This window comes from Petromyzon marinus, chromosome 47, assembly GCF_048934315.1.
Source record: "Petromyzon marinus isolate PM22_M1 ecotype Great Lakes invasive population chromosome 47, UKy_Petmar_22M1.pri1.0, whole genome shotgun sequence".
NCBI lineage: Eukaryota > Metazoa > Chordata > Hyperoartia > Petromyzontiformes > Petromyzontidae > Petromyzon > Petromyzon marinus.
In genome coordinates, this window is record NC_133713.1 from 10,070,769 (window position 1) to 10,091,386 (window position 20,618).

At 46.5% G+C, this 20,618-nt stretch overlaps 1 protein-coding gene across 2 annotated transcripts in view; it reads left to right on the top strand.

The window, feature by feature from the left end:
* Positions 1 to 6,906: 6,906 nt before the first annotated feature.
* LOC116952594 (diacylglycerol kinase delta-like) overlaps positions 6,907 to 20,618 on the top strand; it is a 69,477-nt gene continuing 55,765 nt past the window's right edge. For both annotated transcript variants that reach the window (XM_076074384.1, XM_076074385.1), the window contains exon 1: positions 6,907 to 7,107. In XM_076074384.1, coding sequence (XP_075930499.1) covers positions 6,943 to 7,107 — 165 coding nt within the window. In that variant the 5' untranslated portion in view covers positions 6,907 to 6,942. The remainder of the gene's footprint in view (positions 7,108 to 20,618) is intronic.

Sequence of the window (20,618 nt, forward strand, 5' to 3'; positions counted from 1 at the left end):
CCTTGAGTGTGGGGTTCACCCCACAGGACGTGTGTTTTTATTTTTATTTTCCAGCAAGGCAACAATAACAATCAAGAGTTTGGATTCCCGCCGTTGGGTCATTTGTTGTAATTCTGTGACTGATGTCGTTATGTTTAAGGAGGGGGAACGTTGACAATAACGAACCTCTTTCTCTCTTTCTCTCTCATATGGGCTGACGCCGATGTGAAAGCCAGGGGCGTTACTATGGGGGGATTGGGGGCCCCCTCCCCCCCCCGAATCAACAACACAAACAAGTAATAACATTCTAGATTTGAAGTTTTCGTGACTGCAAGGAACCATATTCTTTGGTTCTTTTGGTAAAGTCACGTACGTGAAAAAATAATAAAATAAAAATTAAATAAATGTTCCTACTCTGGTTAGGCACTGTCTTACCAACACTTACTTCACCTGGAATGGTACTTTCTACAAACAAAATGAAGGTACACCCATGGGTTCCCCCTTATCTCCAGTGATAGCGAATGTTTTCATGGAGAAATTTGAAACAGATGCCATCCAGACATCCACCCTACGTCCTTCCTTGTGGAAGAGATATGTGGATGACACTTTCGTCATTTGGCCACATGGCCTGCCAGCATTGAACCAATTCCTCAACCACATCAATTCCATACACCCATCCATCAAATTCACCATGGAAGTGGAGAAGGATGGTAAGCTACCATTCCTGGATGTTTTGTTTAAGAGACCTGATGGCTCATTGGGTCACTATCTGCAGGAAAGCCACCCACACGGATTCCCATCTGAAACCTGATTCCCACCACCATCCGGCACAGAAGAATTCCCTCATCAAAACACTGCACCATAGGGGCCACTGCATTTCTGACCAACACCACCTAACAAGTGAACTGGAACACGTACACCAGGCCCTCAAGATGAATGGATACTCGGACCGCATTATTCGCAAAGCTGTTTCTCTAAACCTTGGAGAAACAACCCCCTGAGACGTCGATCAAAACCATCACTTTACCATACATAGCAGGCGTTACCAAAAAGGTTGCCAAAATCAAGGTCCGATTCAGTACAGTACAAAAAATCCGTGATCTAATCCCATCTGTGAAGGATGTCATTCCTGATTTGCAATACCCTGGAGTCTACAAACTAAGTTCCATCTGTGGTGATTGTTACATTGGGGAAACGAAACGTCATGTCTCTGACCGTATCCACGAGCATAAGTCAGATCTGAAACACGGCAGAACTAATTCCTCCGCCGTTGCTGATCATTGCTATAACGCTGTGGGCTCTCATGATATTGTTTTCTCCGAGACCAAGGTGCTCTGCAAGCCGTCTGGCTACCATCAACGATTTGTTCATGAAGCCATCCAATTATATAAACATAGACGTAACTTCAACCGAGATGATGGATACAAATTGAGCAATCATTGGAAAGATGTTATTAACCAAGTAAAACTTAACTGTTCATAGTTGTTCCATCTTATTTACCGGGTACTAGTGTATTTTACCGAGTTAACTGCATCCTTAGCGTTTAGCAGTACGGCTATTTTGCTGTGGGCACCATCATCTATCTTGGCAGCCATCACGATGCTTCTTTGCTCTCATCTATCTTGGCAGCAATCACGACGCTTCTTTGCTCTCAGCGTCCCTGTAAAGCTCGTGCTTTATCTCCCCATTCGCCCCCCCACCCCACTCTCCACCTCTCTAACTTATTTAACTACCCTAACCCTGGCTTCTCTCCCACTTCAGTAAAAAAATGTCTTGCTGTGGTTGTCACACCTGATGATGATTGCTTGTGTTGCAATCGAAACGTCGTGATTTTATTTATTTTTTATGTTTTCTTTTTCTTTTCATTTTTTTCATGTTTTAACCTACGTGACTTTAACGAAAGAACCAAAGAATAAGTAACAACATGTTAAGAAAGTCTATTTTTAAACAAAAACATTCCAACAATAAACCATAAATGGCACGAACAAAAAATATTATTACAAATGAGAAAATACACGCAGCGTAAAATTAAGTCGCCGCTACTGCTGGTGTTATATTTTGTTACTGAACACATGGCTTGTTTTGCTCACCGCCACGCTAATGAAATCAAGACGCCTGATAACTGAATTGTGAGTATTGTACCTTCAACTCTTTTTTATTAACCCTGTCACTCTGACAATTACACGGTGCAACTAAAACAATATATACATGGTTATAGCCTACGTATTATTGTATACCGGGTTTAAAAAAAAAATATCCCGTAGCTATTTCAGTAAGAATGAGTCGGGAGAAAGGAGGGATGGGGGGGGACCCACTATCGTATCTTGAAATAAATAGGTCGTTGCGCGCCTATGTGGAGCAACAGCTATGATTTTACATTGAGGTGGTGGTGTTGGTTGAGCCAGATCATTGCGTGACCTGTTTGATTCCCAGAAAGGGTAAAACCTATTCTTACATTTTGATATTGGCAAGAGAGGTCCCATAAGGGCGCATCGCTGTGATTATGCCTCCTCCTTCGTGTTTGTGAATCGGGTATTGCGTCATTACGTGTTACATAGTACTGCTCTGGGTGGTGGCCACAGTCGCACACCAGAGAGAATTGATGTTTGGATTTGCGCAACAACTTTCCCCACAAATGGAATAGCCAGTGTCACATGGAGACACCTTGCCGTTCATTATAACCGGAAGACAACAGCTGGGCTCGCCGCGGGGTCATCCCTCGGTCAGAAGAGTCATCTGGCAGAGAGGACATCTGGAGAAGCTGGCTGAGACGGTGGGAGGGGAGTTTGTCAAATCAGACGGCTCCATAGCATCCACATAAAATAGGGCAGCGCTGTGAGCAGGGTCAGCTATAGGAGGGGGTGGGGGTTGCGGACCACGGGCCAAACGCCACGCTGTGTGGGCCCCCCGAAGCCTGCAAACTAAACCGGAAGTATTACATCTGACACCGTGGCGAAGTGCGCCCCCCCCCCCCCAAAAGCCGAGGGCTCCTCCAAAAGCGCGCCCCCCCCCCCCCCCCTAAAAGCGCGGTGCCCGGGGCAGTCGCCCCAAAATGCCGTGTACCCTAGGAGACGGCTCTGGCTGTGAGTATGCCACCCAGCCAACGCCTACGGATAAATGGCTTTATGTGCAATCCAACAGAAGTTCTAGACGCGGCGTTTCTCAAATTTGTTTGGCCCGTGGGACCACTCAGCCGATGCAAACATTTCCGCGGACCACCCAGCCCCCCCCATGGCATCGCTTCTCTCTCAATACCACTGACATGAAATCCACACGACCACGGGGAGAGAGACATGCAAACTCCCAAACGTGCAGGTGCCAGGGTCGAGGATGGAACCCACGACCCTCCTGCATATCAGGCGACGGAGTTAACATCTCGCCACCGTGACACCCCACAGTACTCCTGGGTGGACTGAGGCAGAGGGATTCCATAAACGTGCTCATAGTTTCATCTGCCACGCCGAGAGGTTGAACCGGCAACCCGTGGATTACAAGCTCGGTGTGCTCACCATCATCCCTGCGGATGCATCCACGGGCCAATGCCTTAGCACTCAACGCCTTCGGACTTATCCGAGCTGGGAAAGGGAACCCACTCCCCCTCTCGGCGAATTGGAGGAATGGGCTCAGAAAGGCCACATCCTCCGCGGTGGAGACGCAGGAACCCAATAGCTGTCAAGCCACACGGTTTATAACCTCGTATTCTTGTACAGGGACATTGAGGTTGCAGGTCCATGCGGCGTACAGCCGTTTCAATACGGGCAAAAATGTGTCTATTTGTTTGTGTGTCTCCATTGTGATGGGACTTTGTAGGATGAACGTTGAGATTTATAAGGGGCACCGGGTGACCAATAAAGTCTGAATTGGTCTGTAATAAGGTAGGGCACTAATAAGAGGTTGACAGGTATGGTATAATAAATAGGGTTGTGGTTTTCACACCTGATGATGATTGCTTGTGTTGCAGTCGAAACGTGAGAATTTTATTGTTTTATATTTTTATTATTTTATTGTTTCCCTTCTACGTGACTTTACCGAAAGAACCAAGAATATAGGGTTTTTCCCATTTTTTTCTGGCAACAAAACTGAAACCATTTTACGAGGAATCATGTGTGCATTAACCACAATACTTGTGGTCAAAATGCAAACAAAAAACACACTGTGATAAGATGGTATAGTGTAGTGTATAGTGTAGTGTATAGCACACCTGTCAACCCACACGGTTTACCCGTATTCTTGTACATATAAATTGAGTTTTCACGTCCATACGGCGTACAGCCGTTTCAATACGGCCACACAAGTATATTTGTGTTTCTCCCTTGTGATGGGACTTTGGAGGATGAACGTTGCGATTTATAAGCGCACGGGGTGACCAATAATGTCTGAATTGGTTTGTAATAAGGTCGGGCACTGATAAGGGGTTGACAGATATGCGAACCATGTTTCAAAGTTCATTTTTTTAAGCATAATTCGTTGAACCAGGTGAGAGCCCAAGGGACCGGGATGAGCCGTACTTGCAAGAGTGACCTCTGGGTCGAACAAAAAATGAAAAACGCAATCAAAAGAAGCACAGCAAAAGAAGCATGTTAGAAATCTAAATGAAAACAACCAAATGGAAATGTAGGAAACACTAAGGCATTGTAAAATCTAAATTAAAAACGGTGGACGAAGATAAATCATTGCCAAACTACAATATATTTACAGTTAAACATGTTGGCTCAGACACATCAATATAGATCCACGGTCAATGTGTTGGTATGCAGAAAGACAAGAACATACTGTAGTCAAATTCAAGTGTGCAGTATCGATCAATCAATTTGTCAAAGTTACGGAAAGAAACGTTGGTTGCGTCTTTCAAGCTGGCAGGTCGTCAATTACACGTTCGAGTGGCACCCTGCAGCAGGTACTGGTAATGCACTGGGAATTCCTATTGCACGTGGTCACCTTATATAGAGTTATTATATAGTGCCTTAGTACCAAGGCTCTTTAAAATATCGTATTATAAATGCCCGGCGTTCCGTTTGTCTGTCAATTAAATTATAAGAGAGCCTTTCAGAAGGCCTGAATCAAAAAGTTATAGAAAGTGGACAACCCCCCACCACCAGATGTGGGGGTAAAAAGTTGGTCCAACAGGTTTACAACAATTGTTGACCTGAAGCAGGTGGAATGCTTCACTATTCTGGCAAATCGCCCGATGATGCTGGTTTATGTAATTACCAGCGAAACGTCGTGTACTCAAATTGTACATGTTGTGTGGGTTTGCTCTCCAACACACCGGCGGGCTGAAGTAGTAAACTAATAGGCGCGTTGTTTACGTCACAAACCTTCCTGGCTGTGTCGGGTGGTGGAGGATTACGACACATTTATATTTACGCGATATAATCCAAAAACCTATATTATAGACAACACGGTACCCGAATAATAATGCTTCTGCACCCCCCCCCCCCTATTGCCCTAACCCTTCTCGCCAAACTGATTTTCGCAACGCCTTCTACACTTTGCCCAGTGGCTCCATCCCTCCTTCCTCTGCCATTATGGACCCTTCCTGCCCCCTGCAAACGCCGACCCCTCACTTCCTTGCGAGTGGCCGCCTCTCGCCCTCCCTTTTGAACCGCATTGCCCTTCCAATTCGTCCCACCGAGGCCCCCAGATTCCCACACCTCTCCCCTTCTCATCCCCCTAACAACAACAACAACAACGTTGTGGTGACATCACCATGGCACTTTGTGCCTTGCTAGGTGCTGATAGGTTGACTGACTGAGATGGCTGGCAGCTGCACCGTGCCAAAAACACAACTCTGGCTCTCGCCTGATGATGCTAGTTGTAATTACTGGCGAAACATCGTACTCGAATTGTAAATGTGTTGGGTTTACTCTCCAACAGACCGTTGTGCTGTACTCGTAACGAATTGGGATGTTCTGTTCACGTGTCAAACCTTGCGAATTGGCTGTGTCGGGTGGTGGCGGATTTAACGACCCATTGATATTCACGTGCTCTAACCCCAAAACCTCTACTATGGATAATATTGGTCGCGAAAGTCTACTACGTATTAAACTCTGCGTTTTAGCCACCCGGCGCTCCGCTCGTTGTTGTGAGCGTCGTTCCTCCGCCCTCCGTTGTTGTTGGAGGGCGACTGCCTCCAACTGCCCAGTAGCGTCCTTCACGAGCCTCCTCCTCCACAGAGGCCGATCTTGACACCGCTGGTACCAGTCATCGGAAAGTCCACTCAGCTCCACGTCCTCCTGTACCACATCACTCCATCTCTTCTCTAGCCCGTGCCGCGTCCCCCTTTAGCCCCATCTATCCAGCCGAACGAAAGCTGCTTGGGCATGCGGTGGCTGGGCATGCGGGCTCGATGACCCAGCCAGCTCAGCCTCGATGACCCAGCCAGCTCAGCCTCACTTGCCGGAAGAACTCACCGATGGAACTGTGTCCAGATGTTTCAAGGATCTGTGAGCTCCTCACACAATCCAGTCTGGTAAAAAAACACAAAACCCCAAGACGGGTCCGTAGGCAGGCCATCCTGAACGTTTTAAACCGGCGCAGATGTTCCCATTCTAAGGGCCTCCACGCTTCGCAAGCGGAGAGAAACGAGGCCATAACCGTGGCCGAGGAGACCAGGATAGCTTCCTCAACAACAACAACAGCAGCCGCCATTCGTCACTAAGTGGCGGTGACGTCACCACGACGCCTGTGCCAGGCTCGGTGCACTTTGAGGGTCGCGTGAAGTTAGTGTCGAAGGCTCTCTGAAAGGAGGAGGTCTCGGGGCGGACCCAGGTGGCTGTCAAAGGGTTGACCGCCTGAGATGACTGGCAGACTACATCCCCCCCACCCCCAGGTAAACCCCCTCCCCTCAACCCCCCTCTTCACCCCTGTAACCCCCCCCCCCGCAATCCCCCATCCCCTCGCCCCCGCATTCCCCCCCCCCACCCCCCGGAGCCCCTCCCCTCCGCGTGCGCTGAAACAAACATGGCGGCTGGAGCCGACCCGGGTTTCCCGCTCCCCGCGCCGCTGCCGCCGCCGCCGCCGCCACCGCAGCTGGGCCTCGACGAATCGTCGGACAGCGACACTGACCACGATGGCGGCGCCAAAGTGAAGCGGAAAGTATCCACGTCCGGACAGATCCGCTGCAAGGTGAGACGACGTTCGCCATTCCGCGAATTTTTCCCACCCCGTTTGCGGTCTCACCCTCTGCACGGCTGTCCGGTCGCGCCGGCGGCCTAGCGCAGGATCCCCGTAGCAATACCACGCAAGACCGGTGTCCCCGGCGTCTCCGCGGGCTGTCGATATATATAAAATCTTGTTGACGATTGTTTCGTAAAATATGTTCCGCGTCGATGTGTTGACCTACAACTTGCCGTGTTGTAGAGGAACGAGTAGTTTTTAACGTAAGTTTTGTTTGAATGCTTTCGAAGACCGTTATTTAAAGTCCCACAGACTTGCATGGAGACCCATATACCCACATAGTCATTGATTTGTACAGACTTGCATTGAACACCGTAACCTTACATAGACATGGCCTTTATATATACACTTGCAAATACTTTTTTTTATATATAGGGACCCAGATACTTACATTGACACACGTGCGTACACACTCAAATATTATCGCTTGTACACACATACATTACGCTTAAAAAGGCTTTACATTAAAAACCATAAACTCGTTTATGGATCGTTTTATAGACTTGAGGGCAGTCGGTGGCACGCAGAGGAACAGGAATGATCTCGAACATGGACTTGAACAGGGGAAAAGTAAAGTAGTCTACAGGCGCGAGCTGAATGAAGGAATTTAGTTTGAGACCATGGGAGAGAGCGGTCTGACCGGGCGCTCTTACAGGTGTGCATGGAGAGAGAGAGAGAGAGGTGGGGGATGTGTACAAGTGAAATGGGATGGGGGAGGGCTCGACAGGGACCGATTCTATTGAGAGCGGGTGACTCAAATCTTGAATTTGTGTTCTTCGGGAATGTGGTCTCATTTTACTGGTGCGGCTTGAGATGTTCGGCAGCGGCATTCCGAATTTTCTCGAGTTTGGAGATGATGGATATTGGGAGGCAGTCGATAAGAGTATTGCAGTTTGGGCGCCGCCAATATGGGGGGATGTTAACTACATCGCCTTGTATACAGGAGGTCGTGGGTTCGACCCCGTCCCTGACGACGCCTGCTGCTGCTGTATATTTGCAGTTTGCTTATTCGCTCTCCCCGTGTTCGCCTGGATTTTCCTCCGTGCCCTCCGGGTTTTCACCCTCCACATTTAGAATCAACTTGCGTTTAGAGTATTTGGCAGCAACAAAAATGCCCACGTGATAATAAAGCCACTTCGTTGAGCTGTCATTTGCGGTCAGGTGTCTTCTGAAAAATAGTTTTTTTTTTAATAGCTCGGTGGCCCTTACCTGGGAAAATAAAAAAATAATTTGTTTCGTCGATTCGGTATTTGTGACAAAGGCATGGACGAGGCTTCTCGGTGGCAACTGCGGTAAGGAAATGGTGGATGTCTGACATGTTGCGTAGATGGAGCTATGAGGTCCTTCAGAATTGAGATGTGCGGGGAGAGACTTGAGAGCTCGGAATCAATGAAAACCTCCAAGGCTTCGCACACCAGTTGCCGGTGGAATAGAGTTGAGGAAGGTGCACGTTCAAACTGGAGTCTAGTGAGAGAGGACTTTTTGAAGATTACCAACTTATTTTTTCGAACAAAGACGGTTACCGAAGCGCACGCTTTCAAATGCGCTTCTGCGGCCGTCTGGAAAGCTCTTCCTTTTCGATATCAGGAAGTCGCTGGAGCTATGCACTTTTTTTTGTAACTGCTTTTTATGTTTAGTAGTCCTTCCCCTCTGCACCTCCGATTATCACGGTTGGCTACGTACGGTGCGATTTAAGTTCAACATACATACATTTGGGCAACACATTATTCGGCAAATCATTCTTCTCGGAGACTTAAAAATATCAGTTTTATTGGCATTAGATTAACCTTTTGCTACGTGGTATCGGGCGACGTGGGAAACTACAGCGCCCCTAGTGTCTCGATAAGAGGTCACTGTAATATAACGAAATGTATCAGAGCAGAAAAATCTATTTGAAACCCAGGAGGTTTAGCATTCAATACTAAATGTGATTAAAATCACAAGACCGTGAAAAATGTGTGTGAGGCTTATTTAAAGCTGAAACCAAACACTGAAGAGATTTGTGACCACTACATCACTTGATTGTTATCTGTTATAAGCCGTTCTTCAAAGCATGCTTTGTCTTCTGGAGGGACTGGTACTTATCATAGGAATGGGGAGTTTGCATCGAAACCTCCAATCGAGAATAGTGCTGCTCGTTGGAGGGGAGGCACTCCAACTCGATTGCTGCAGCATCTAAAGTAACACATCATTGCAATGATGAGAAATCTTCGCTCAAGAGAGAGCCTCACTTAGTCTCAAGGCTTTTTTCTGGATGGTCTTGTTTTGAGATATTTGGCCAAATTCTTGTTTAGGTTATTTTGTGGGACAAAAAAAACAGTGTCCAGAAGTGAATAACTCAAACTCTTTTGTTCTTTCGGTAAAGTCATGTAGGTATAAAATAAAATGAAATACCTGCGTGATGATTTTACCGAAAGAACCAAAGAGTATGGATTCCTGCAGTCACGAAAACTTCAAATCAAGATTGAATAACTCAAACTCCGGAAAAATAACTCATATATGTGCGTGGAGAACTTTTGTATGGCATCTGAAGAACAATTGACAACATGTTTGAGTCTTGTAATCCATTGAACGGACATCAAGAGTTGGGTGTATGTATGTTGAACATCTTTCGTACCACACATAACCAAGCGTTCTAACCGGAGGCAGAATTCGTAGCCCCTTTATAAATAAAATTTATTGTACTTCCTCTTGCGGACAGAAGATTACTGCCATACAGGTGAGGAGAGCTGTTTGCCTTATTGACGACCTCATCCTGTCTCTCTCCTCACTCATCAATGCCCCCCCTCTTGCTTCTCTTTGCCTCTTCTACAGGTGCGTTTAGGTCCAGTGCTCTTCTGAAGTCGCTCACGTTAATCCCCCCATCTGTGTGCCCGACCACTCGTGTTACTTGCCTCTTGTTGTCTCACTGCGAATAGTTTCCTTGCCGACCTTGCCGTGTATAGCACTTTACCCCTCCGCCTGCTTAACACCCCAATGCTGGACAAATGTGGAACTGACATACTGACGTCTATCCCAAAGTCATAGTAATAAATGAGACCGTGAATGTAGTCGATCATCGTTTAGTCAGTTTTGCTCGGGGCCTCGCCTGGATGGTTCTTGGATGGCCGACCAGCATGTTGTTTTGTCCTGCTAGGCTTCCTGGTGGACGGCAGAGGGGAGTGCAACACCATCTCTTGTTGTACTGCACTACTGCGCACCATATCTATCCTTCAGAACACCGGCGTTGACCAGCGCGTTGAATTATTGGTGAAATAATCATTGCGACCTCTACGGTGGGTTGAGAAAAGGGTTGTGCATGGGCATAATACAGGGGGCTTGAGAAGGAGGTCAAGGTGGACGACCTGGACTACTGTGTGAGCGTGTAGAGGGGTAACGATACTGTGATTCAATGACATACATTGACTCCAAAGGTTTCGATGCACACATTCAAATTGTGTGTCAGAATAGATATATATTGTATTTACTATTGCATGGGTGCACGTAACCACTGTAGCCACTAGCGGCCGCTGCATTCACTACACAGTACTGTAATGTAAAAACAAATACAGCATGGAAGGGTGATCCTGAATGGAAACGAATGATTTTACCATTTAAAAAAGACATTCGTACCCACAGATGTCCATAGTACAACAATGTGTTGAAACAGTGGGCATATCATACTACACGAGAAAAAAAAAGTTTTGCTCGCTGGCTGCTTGGTTGACTGGTACACGGGTGATATAACCCGCATCCCACGGCGTTGAGCTGGGTTCGTGTGAACTGACGCCATACCTAAACCCCCCTCCCACCATCCTGGACGTGCATCCCGCGCAATTGCACGGACAGTGCTTTATAGTTTTTTCGACAGAGGCAGTCGGTCATAGGTAGAGAAGACTAGGGAGGTATTGAATAGAGGCAGGCAGTTGCTGGCATGGAAGGCAGGCGGACGGTAGTTCCAGACTCTGTGGCAGCAGACGAGAATGAGAATCGTAACTTCGGAATTTGGTATACAGGTATAAGTTTGGGGAATCTGCTGAGAAGGGAAACATTTGACATGCCTTCAAAAACCTCCACTAATCAGAAAATGATTACTTTTCCAAAAGTAAGTCTGCCAGCACCGTGTCTCAATCAACATACATGTATAAACAAAAAATATGCTGGTAAATGTATGGCAGAGTAGGGTAAGCAACTTGGAAGTTTGGAATTTAATGTGACAGGAAAAATGTGCGGTTAGAATCGGTTAGAGGTTGGGATGGATGTGACATGTGTCCAGGGTGGAGGAGGGAAGGTTGCCAAGAGAGGCATTGGGGTGTCACTCACAGATTGGCAACCGATGAGAAGACCAAGATGAAGAACAGACCTTGTTAAGATCTGGTTTCGGCATTTGTGGATTTTATTAGATGGAACCAAGCTGCTGCAAAGAGGGGTCAGGGTTGTCGTTGGCATTGGTCATGTTGACCTCTTTATCTTGACCGCTGACTCAAAACTTTGGTATGTATGCCTGTATGTTGATCTTCGTTTGCACCGTACATAGCCAACCGTGCTAATCAGAGGTTGGGTGAAGGTCGCCAGCGCGGTAATGTGGAATCATGCAATGGGGTCCCATGACGCCTCCCGGCCTTCATCTCACTCGGCTCGACAGACATCAAAGTCCGCGTAATGCCACGCCGCGCTGGTTTATGCACAAACATTCCCTGGCCCACCCACCAGCCAATATCCGCCTGCGAGAGGGAGCGTGTGGTGGCGACTGGGCTTTTTAAACCCCTGGCGGTATCCCTCGTGTGGCCCGGGTGGCTCGGGAGGCCGATTACGAGCCACAGTATTGAGCCGCCACTGCTGAGATCCTGGGAGTGCTGCAGATGAGCTGTACACAGAGCGGTTTTTGCATTGTAAAAATAAGCGAAACAAAAAGATAATCATCGTGCAGTGACATTTACATTTAATTGGTAATCGTGTGCATAGCGGGTTATACCACTTGAGTTCGCGTGATATAGAGTGGTATTGGAGTGGTCACGTGATCCACGTGGCCCATGAGGGATCATTAGCTATTGTGCACTGCTTAACTCGAGTGTAGTTTTAGTGTTTTTTTGCATTACATATTTCTGGAAATACAGCGACGTTTTTTGTGAGATTCATTGAGAAACTTAGTTTTTACTCTTAGTTTTTTCGGTAAAGTCACGTTGAAGGGAAACAACAAAATAATAAAATATATATAAAACAGTTTAACACGTAGGCTTTCGCGACCAATATTATTCATAATAAAGGTTTTTGGGTTAGATCGCGTTTATTTATAAATGTATCGCAACCCTCCACCACCCGACACGGCCAATCAGCAAAAAAAGTGTCACGTTGACAAAAGACAAACAATTCACTACTTCAGCCCACCGGTGTGCTGAAGAGCTAATCCACATTTACAGTTTGAGTACGACGTTTCGCTGGTAAATACTTCCAGCATCATCGGGCAATTCGCCAGAATTGCCAGAATTGCCCGATGATGCTGGAAGTATTTACCAGCGAAACGTCGTACTCAAACTGTAAATGTGGATTAGCTCTTCAGCACACCGGTGGGCTGAAGTAGTGAATTGTTTGTCTTTTGTCAACGTGACACTTTTTTTTGCTGATTGGCCGTGTCGGGTGGTGGAGGGTTGCGACACATTTATAAATAAACGCGATCTAACCCAAAAACCTTTATTATGAATATATAAAGCAATTAAAAAAATTCTCACGACGTTTCGACCATAACTCAAACGGTCGTCTTCAGGTGTGTTGGTTTGAGTTATGGTCGAAACGTCGTGAGAATTTTTTATTGTTTTATATATTTTATTATTTTGTTGTTTCCCTTCAAGTGACTTTACCGAAAAAACTGAGTGAATTACTGCAGTCACGAAAGCTTTAAATCAAAACTGAGTTTTTGTTTCGTGTTTGAAGCTGTAATTGATGTACACTCAGCACCTCCGATTAACATTGTTGGCTACGTAGCGTACGAAAGAAGTTCAACATACATACATACTCGATAAGTAAGTAAATGACTTTACAGTGTTGATCCCAATTACTCTTAGGTAATGTTGCATTTCACTCGGTCTCAAAATTCGAGCATTGGCTCCTAGGGTGCGAATCCAGCTTGCACCCGTACCTGATTGACTAGTGGGCCCAAGTTCAGAAAATGCCCCTAAAGTTGTTTTTAGTCAGGCAGGCTAAGATTATACTAGGGTCCTAAATGTTATAAAAGGTTATGAATCCCAAGTGAATATAAATACGGGTGTCAAAATGAGATGGCAGCCCTCGCTTGCATAGATTCTGTTGCTTGGGATTACATCATCACGCCCACTGTGTCAGCCAATCTGCAGCCAGGAAGACAAACACGTTCAACATGACCATCATGATTATCATCACTCCGTCCAATTCAGCCGGTCTGTATGTTATTTATTTTGATTATATAAAGTATTCATCTTCTTATAAACGTTACAAATAATTCATTTTATCATTAACTATGTCATGATATAAAGCTTTCGTGACTGCAGGGATTCATATTCTTGGTTCTTTCGGTAAAGTCACGTAGAAGGGAAACAAAAAAATAATAAAAATATAAAACAATACAATTCTCACGACGTTTCGACTGCAACACAAGCAATCATCATCAGGTGTGAAAACCACAGCAAGAAATATTTGAAAAAAGTGGCGTTTTTTTTAACGTTAGCACCACGGAGAGCGATTTGGCAGTTATTCAGATGGATGAGTCCATCTATGTTCGGAAAAGAGGAGGGGGGAGACGAAAATAATGGATTCGGTCTGAAAGCCACCGTAAGCGTGAACAATCAATTAAGACCCGAAATGGTTTATCAAATCCTTCCAATGATTGCTAAGCCAGAATCCATCTTCTCGGTTGAAATTGTCTCTGTGTTTGTATATGTGGATAGCCTCTTGAACGAATCTCTCATGGTAGCCAGATGGCTTGCAAAGAACCTCTGTCGAAACACGTGAGAATTGTATTGTTTTATATTTTTATTATTTTATTGTTTCCCTTCTACGTGACTTTACCGAAAGAACCAAGAATATAACTATGTCATGTTATGAATTGCTACTGGTTACAATTGACTTAAGAGTGGTGCTGACCACCTCTAAAATTTTAACTTTCGAACATCAAATGTCTTAACTCCCTTATCTTTTCCCAGAGTTATGATACGTCTTAAACCGAATATTACACAATGTTTAGGATTTCTCACGTCATTGTCTGTGCTTATGATTATAGAAATCTGAAAACTAAATTTTCTATTTTTGGTTGCCCCTAAATATTGCCGCTACGTAGGATGGACATTTTTTAAACATTACAGTCATATTTGTCAAAGGATTGACAGGTATGATCATCATTTTAAAAGAGTGACACCTGCATCATTATTATCATAGGATTGACACAATCAGCATCATCATCTCAAAGGAATGAGACCTATGATTAAAGTAATGTTACAGAGAAGCCTGGCATCTGACACGTGGGATCTCCGCTTCTGGCTGAGGACCAACTGCAGGTTTGAGCGCCGCTCGACACCTGCTTGAGGAGGCAGGGAGGGATGTGCTCGCTCCCGCACAAACACACACACACACGCGTGCGTGTACAAACAAAGACACACATCCCCGTATAGCTTCAATAGACTGTTGGGGGAAGTGCTGTTAGCGAATAGCACCTATGAAGGCCGGCACTGCACACGAGGGGGTGGGTGGCCCGGCCGCCTTTGTCTCCCTAGTGGCGACATTTTCACATTACACTTGGTACTCATTTGATGCCGAGTCGACCTAGGGGAGGCCCAGCACCAGTTCAGATAATTGTCACCGGTGTTGGCCGTGAGCGGGAATTGAACTCGGGGAGCCAATTTTGTTAAAGCGGCGCGCTAACTGCTGCACCACCGCTCTCCACGCGCACACTCGCGAGCACCGACACGGACAGTGAGAGCCCGTGGAGATGAATTGAGTTGGGGGCCCGCTGGGTGCAGTAGGAGGGATTGACCGGTCGACCGTGATGAAACGATCACGGAGCGCAAATTGACACTGGCCTCAATTTACTCTGCTTACAAAACAGCCGCCTATCTGCCGCACCTCGCCTGCAATCGCTTTCCGTGAGCCCGCTTTCTCTCTCGCACTCCAGTCTTTGCGACCTTCTTCGCCGCTGGCCACCTCTTCCAGAGAATCCTTACTGTGCATATGCAAAGTAAGGCAATGCACGTGCCTCTGACGGCAGTCGCGGTAAGCTGTTCCGTCGTTGGGTGGGAAGGGGGTGCTGCTGGGTTGGTCGTGAGTACTCGGGGTGATAAAATGGTGCCTTAAAACGCAACGATTTGGAGGCAGGGTTTGGAGAAGCGTGCCTGTCATAGGCGTTTATCACATGCCCAACATATCCGGCCCTAATTGTTGTCATAATTTGATTGTATGTAGCGTCATCCGTACCATTGCATCTCAAAAACGCTCTACCGTAATCGCGACGTTTACATCAAAGAAGGGGCTATTGAAGGAATTCGTGAAAATTATTCACAAATTCAGAAATCAACAAAGTTACATCGAATTGGCCGGATGACTGTTTAGAAAATAGAATATGTTATTTTTCTATTAATTGTGATCACCGTGTAATTGTAGTTTAACCTTTGGCACACCTGCAATAATGTATTTGCTTAAAGTATCACTGTAAATCTCATTTTGGTTCGCAGTGCTACTGTAATTGTAATTGGAGGTGGCCCAGAGATGGCAGTTCAACAAGTGGTGTGTTTTGTCTTTTTTCTCTAAAATTTGGTTCCAACAAGTGAGGAGCCTGCCTGTACGTTTTATGATTTCTGAAAGGAAGATGCTGTTATGTGCCGGCTCTATTCTAAATGATAGAGCAGATAAGTTCTGCAATTTGTAGAACTGCCCATATGTATCTGATTTTGGAAAATATTACCTCCCCAAAGTCACTCGTGCCTTCGCCCGCATCCAGCATGGGGAGAATCCGGCCCCACTTCAAACAACGGGTGCCTAGAATATGGCCTTTGTCATCACCACCGCGTCCGGGAGTCAAACCGTTGACTGTTGTTAGCCGGCATTTCTGGGTTTTTTCGTGGCACGTTGCTATAGTGACAGTTCAAACATTAGTCCGCTTTGTGTGCTTCCTGCTTAAAATAGAAGCAAGGTTAAAATTAGACTCACAAAAGAGAGTTATGTGTTTGGGAGGGCGCGGGGGAGGGCTCGAGAGGGAGCGGAGTTGAGAGGAGAAGGAGTACTCGGGGTGAGAGTATTCTGGGTGAGCCCTCACTTCCCCCCTGAACTTGTTTTACACTACAGAGACAGATCCTCCTCGTAGCTTGCATAGACTGTTGGGGGAAGTGCTGTTTGCGAGCCACACCACCCAGGTGGTGTGGCCTGGACCATCCACCCGTTCGCCTCTTGTCCCCGCAGTGTTGATGTTCACGCACCCCTTTCAAGGTAGACAATTGAAGGCTGGGTTGACCCAGTGGAGGCCCGTGACAGGTTCAGTTACCACTTCCCACTGCTGTTAGCTGTGGCGGTAAATTAAAAATATTGGCACGGTGCACCGACCACTGCACCACTGTTCCCCACACACGGCCGATATAAACACAACTGTTAAATTGTAGACGCCCAACTTTCAATGACCTCCCGTGGTCTCATCACCACCACCACCACCTTAAAGCGTCTCCCCCTTGTTCGCTCACCGCGCTGCAATGCCTGTCTTGTACCTTGCCCCCCTCCTCCATCCTGCACACGTGTCCCACCCATAACAGTCTCATGTTCCTGATTTACATCGACAATTCGTTTCTGGGCTTTCAGGTTGTTCCCCTGGCCTGCCATGAGATCCTTTGCATCTTCCTCCTAAACTTCACAAGCTTCCTTTCTGTGTGCTTTGCTGAAGTCCATCTCTCTGACCCATGCAAATAAGACATTAACCCCCAAGTCAAAAACCCATCTGTCAATATGAAAGTTAAATACATTAATGTATTAACTTTACTGAAGATAATCAGCAGCGTCGTCATGGGGAATATAAATAACAAAATAAATAAGCAGGCGTTATGCCGCCTTCACGTATCAGACCCTTCACATGAATACTTTGTTTCACGCATCCCATCAGCCACATGGCCATAACCACTCACAATAGTGTCTTTTACTTCCCATGTACCGTGCTGTAGAGATGTTCCTCACATGGTAGTCAAGCTGACGTTTTTATATATCGGAGCGAATCCGGCATTTATTTGATGTGCATTTGTGCAGTCACCAGTGACCAAACTGACACCACCAACTCGCTGCACGAGAGAATCTGCATTCACCACAGGCGGCCGAAAACCCGGATTCTAACCGTGGGTCGCGGCGATGATGGCTCTGTGCTCTGACCCCAGAACCGCCTAGCTGCCTAAGCTCACAATGCAAGCATCGTGTCATGCATCTACAAATTTTTTTTTCCCCGACCCACCTATAGTGTACATAGAACACAATGTATGTTGTATGTCCAGTCAGCTGTCATAGAGGAAAAGAGGAAGGTCTTGAGCCTGGACTTGAACAGGGGCAGGGAGTCTACAGGACGCATGGCTGTGGGAAGGGAGTTGCAGATGATCGGGGCTGCAGTGGAGAAATAGTGACCTCCAGGGGGCCTTCAATTAGTACGGTTGGCTACTTGCAGTGCGAAATAAGTTTAACATTACATATCTACGTACGATATCATAATCTTTTTTTGCTGGATCGGAGAGTGCGTGGAGGATGGAGAAGAGTTGTTGTTGCAGGGTTTACGGAAATCCGAAACCCTGCAACCCCCCTCCCCCCATTATTGTATCATTTGCATTAGTCAAACACGTCAGCATGGTGGTTGCAGGGTTTGCACAAGCGATTTGCAGGCTATGCAAATTATATTTTGCAGAACTCCCGATAGAAATGATCTCTTCGCAGATGGGGCGATGAGATAATTTCACGCAATGGAGCGGCGAGATGGAACGTGGCCATCGCATGACCGTGAAGGATGGCGATGAAATTGGGATGCCTTCACCCAGCAGTGGATAGACCATGATGATGGTGATGCTGATGATGTTGTTGATGCAAAGTATATGCTCATGTAATTGTTTACGAAGGGGGGTAAAAAAAAATACAGACAGAATGAGGCAAAAAAATAGGATTTTTGAAATCAAATCCTGACAGTTCATTGAACTGTGAAGGGGCTGAATCGTCATCATCGGCCGTGCTCTATCATCTGCTGGAGGAAAAGGCCTTCCCTCGCAGTCCACATCCCTCGCTTCACCTATAACCTGCACACTGCCTTATTTAATCGCTCCATCTCCATACCGCGTGCTTATCTTAGGCATATTCGCTCCTTTGGCCGATATTCCAAAATGTAGTCTCGACCACTGGCCATCATCCCTTAAATGCTAAGACTTGTCCCGCCAAACCTCGCTTACTATTCATGCACACTATGATGTTCTCTTATCTATGTGTGCTTCCTGTCTTTCAGTGTCATTCCAAGCATGCATCTCTCCACATTCTACGCGCAACTTTTCAATGGTTGTTCCATTTTCTTCGTGAATGACCACACGCACGTGTCTGATCCACACATCAGAGTATGCACCATTCACTGATTAACAGCGGTCTTCTTTAGGCGCATGCTCAATACATTAATTACAATGATTAATTGCTCTGACACCACGCATACGTAACGTGAATAACTCTCTGCTCCCCTAAAGTGTTCCCGCGCGGCAATTGACCCAATTACGGCGACCAAAACAGAGCCCTTTCTATTTCCGTCGCCTCTCAACGCGGACAAGACACTAATATCCCTCCTCCCAGACACCAATTAACTCGCATTAAAGGTCCCTCGTACAGCCGGCATCAATCATTGTTCTCCAACGCTCCCACGGAGGCTCCCATGAGCCCCCAAAAGGGGGTGCCCCCCCCCGCCATCGAGTGCGGTTGGAGAGCGATAATTGGGTAGGAAACAAAGGCCTGCATGGTGCCGATTATAACCCGGAGGCACCATCAAGCCGGGACTCGCTGCGCGACGCTTAATTATTCATCGTCCCTCCCGCGGCCACTTAATGCCTCCTTAGTGTAAGCCTAATGCCTCGTTTCCATGGGCACTTGGAAGTGAGCGCTGCTAACTTGAGGAATGGCCTCGGCACACGGATCTGCTGGCCTCAGAACTGGCTGAGAACGGCACCAGAACAGCCAATGGAACAACCCAGGAGTGGCTCGAGAACAAGCACGGCTTAGAGCTCGGGAACAAGCCAGGAGGAATCAGGAACAGCCTAAGCATATCCGAGGATCGGCACAGGAAATATTGTCATAATTACCCGCGATAGGGCGATTTGTTCGTCATTCACTACTTTTGTTCAGCATTGTTCGACATTGGGAGACCACATCTGCCACGACAATGTTGAATTTCACTCGGAAACGGAAAATGAGAAAGCACGTGCAGTTGATCGCATTTAGACGTGGCACCCATTGCGTCTGAGCAGTAACGGATATACAAACTCTCGTTCATATGATTAACAGAAAACCTATGAGGAGAATTTTACCCTGGCCTACGACAATGGGAAATAAACAAAAAAATAATTGCAGCTGCAGACGGCACAAAAAAAACCCACTAAAACAATACGACAACGAAAAATAAAACCAAAGCTACAATGGCAAAAACGAAAAGTAATTGCAAAGAAAGACGGTAGGTGGACGATATGTGACAGCCAAGGCTATTCGGAAAACAATGACAAGTAAACAACTTATTAGGAAACAGCAACTGTATTATAATATACACATTTGAAGCGAAAATAATACAGATAAATAGGCCTCGGGAAACAACAGACAGCGTTGAAATACAAGTAAGCAAATATGATGTCGTCTAAAGTTATCAAATGAGGTTCGAGTTATAACGATCTCGCCATGGAGTATCTGTGCCGCGCCATCGTCAAGCCTGCGAGAGGAATTGAGAGCAGCCGACTGCCTCCGGGGCTGATATCTATCGACCTACCCAGCAAATACGGCAAAAATGATGGATTAAATTTCACAGAGAGTGGTTTTAGAGTGTTATCCGCACGCTGCTCCATGATAACTGCTCGTTTGGTGTCTACAAGTGGCCAGTCAGCCTGGGCGAGTGTTTTTACGCGCTTTGACTTCAGATGTGATGCACGCACACGCACGTGTGTGCACTCAGTGTTTGCGCGTGTATGTGCCGACGTGTGTATGCACGTGTGGGCACAGCACACCCACACCTCATACCCTGATACTCCTCACCACGCATCTGCCATTTCTCACCACACACCCTACCACACACACTACCACGACTCACCACATGCCTTGCCAATATTCACCATATAACCCACCCACTCCTCACCACACACCCTTACACTCACACACACCTGTCATTACACACCCCAAAACACAAACTCCTCACCACACACACTACTCTTCCGTTCACCCCAGTTCTTTTTTACTCGCATACCGTGAGAGATAGCCTTCATCCACCAGTG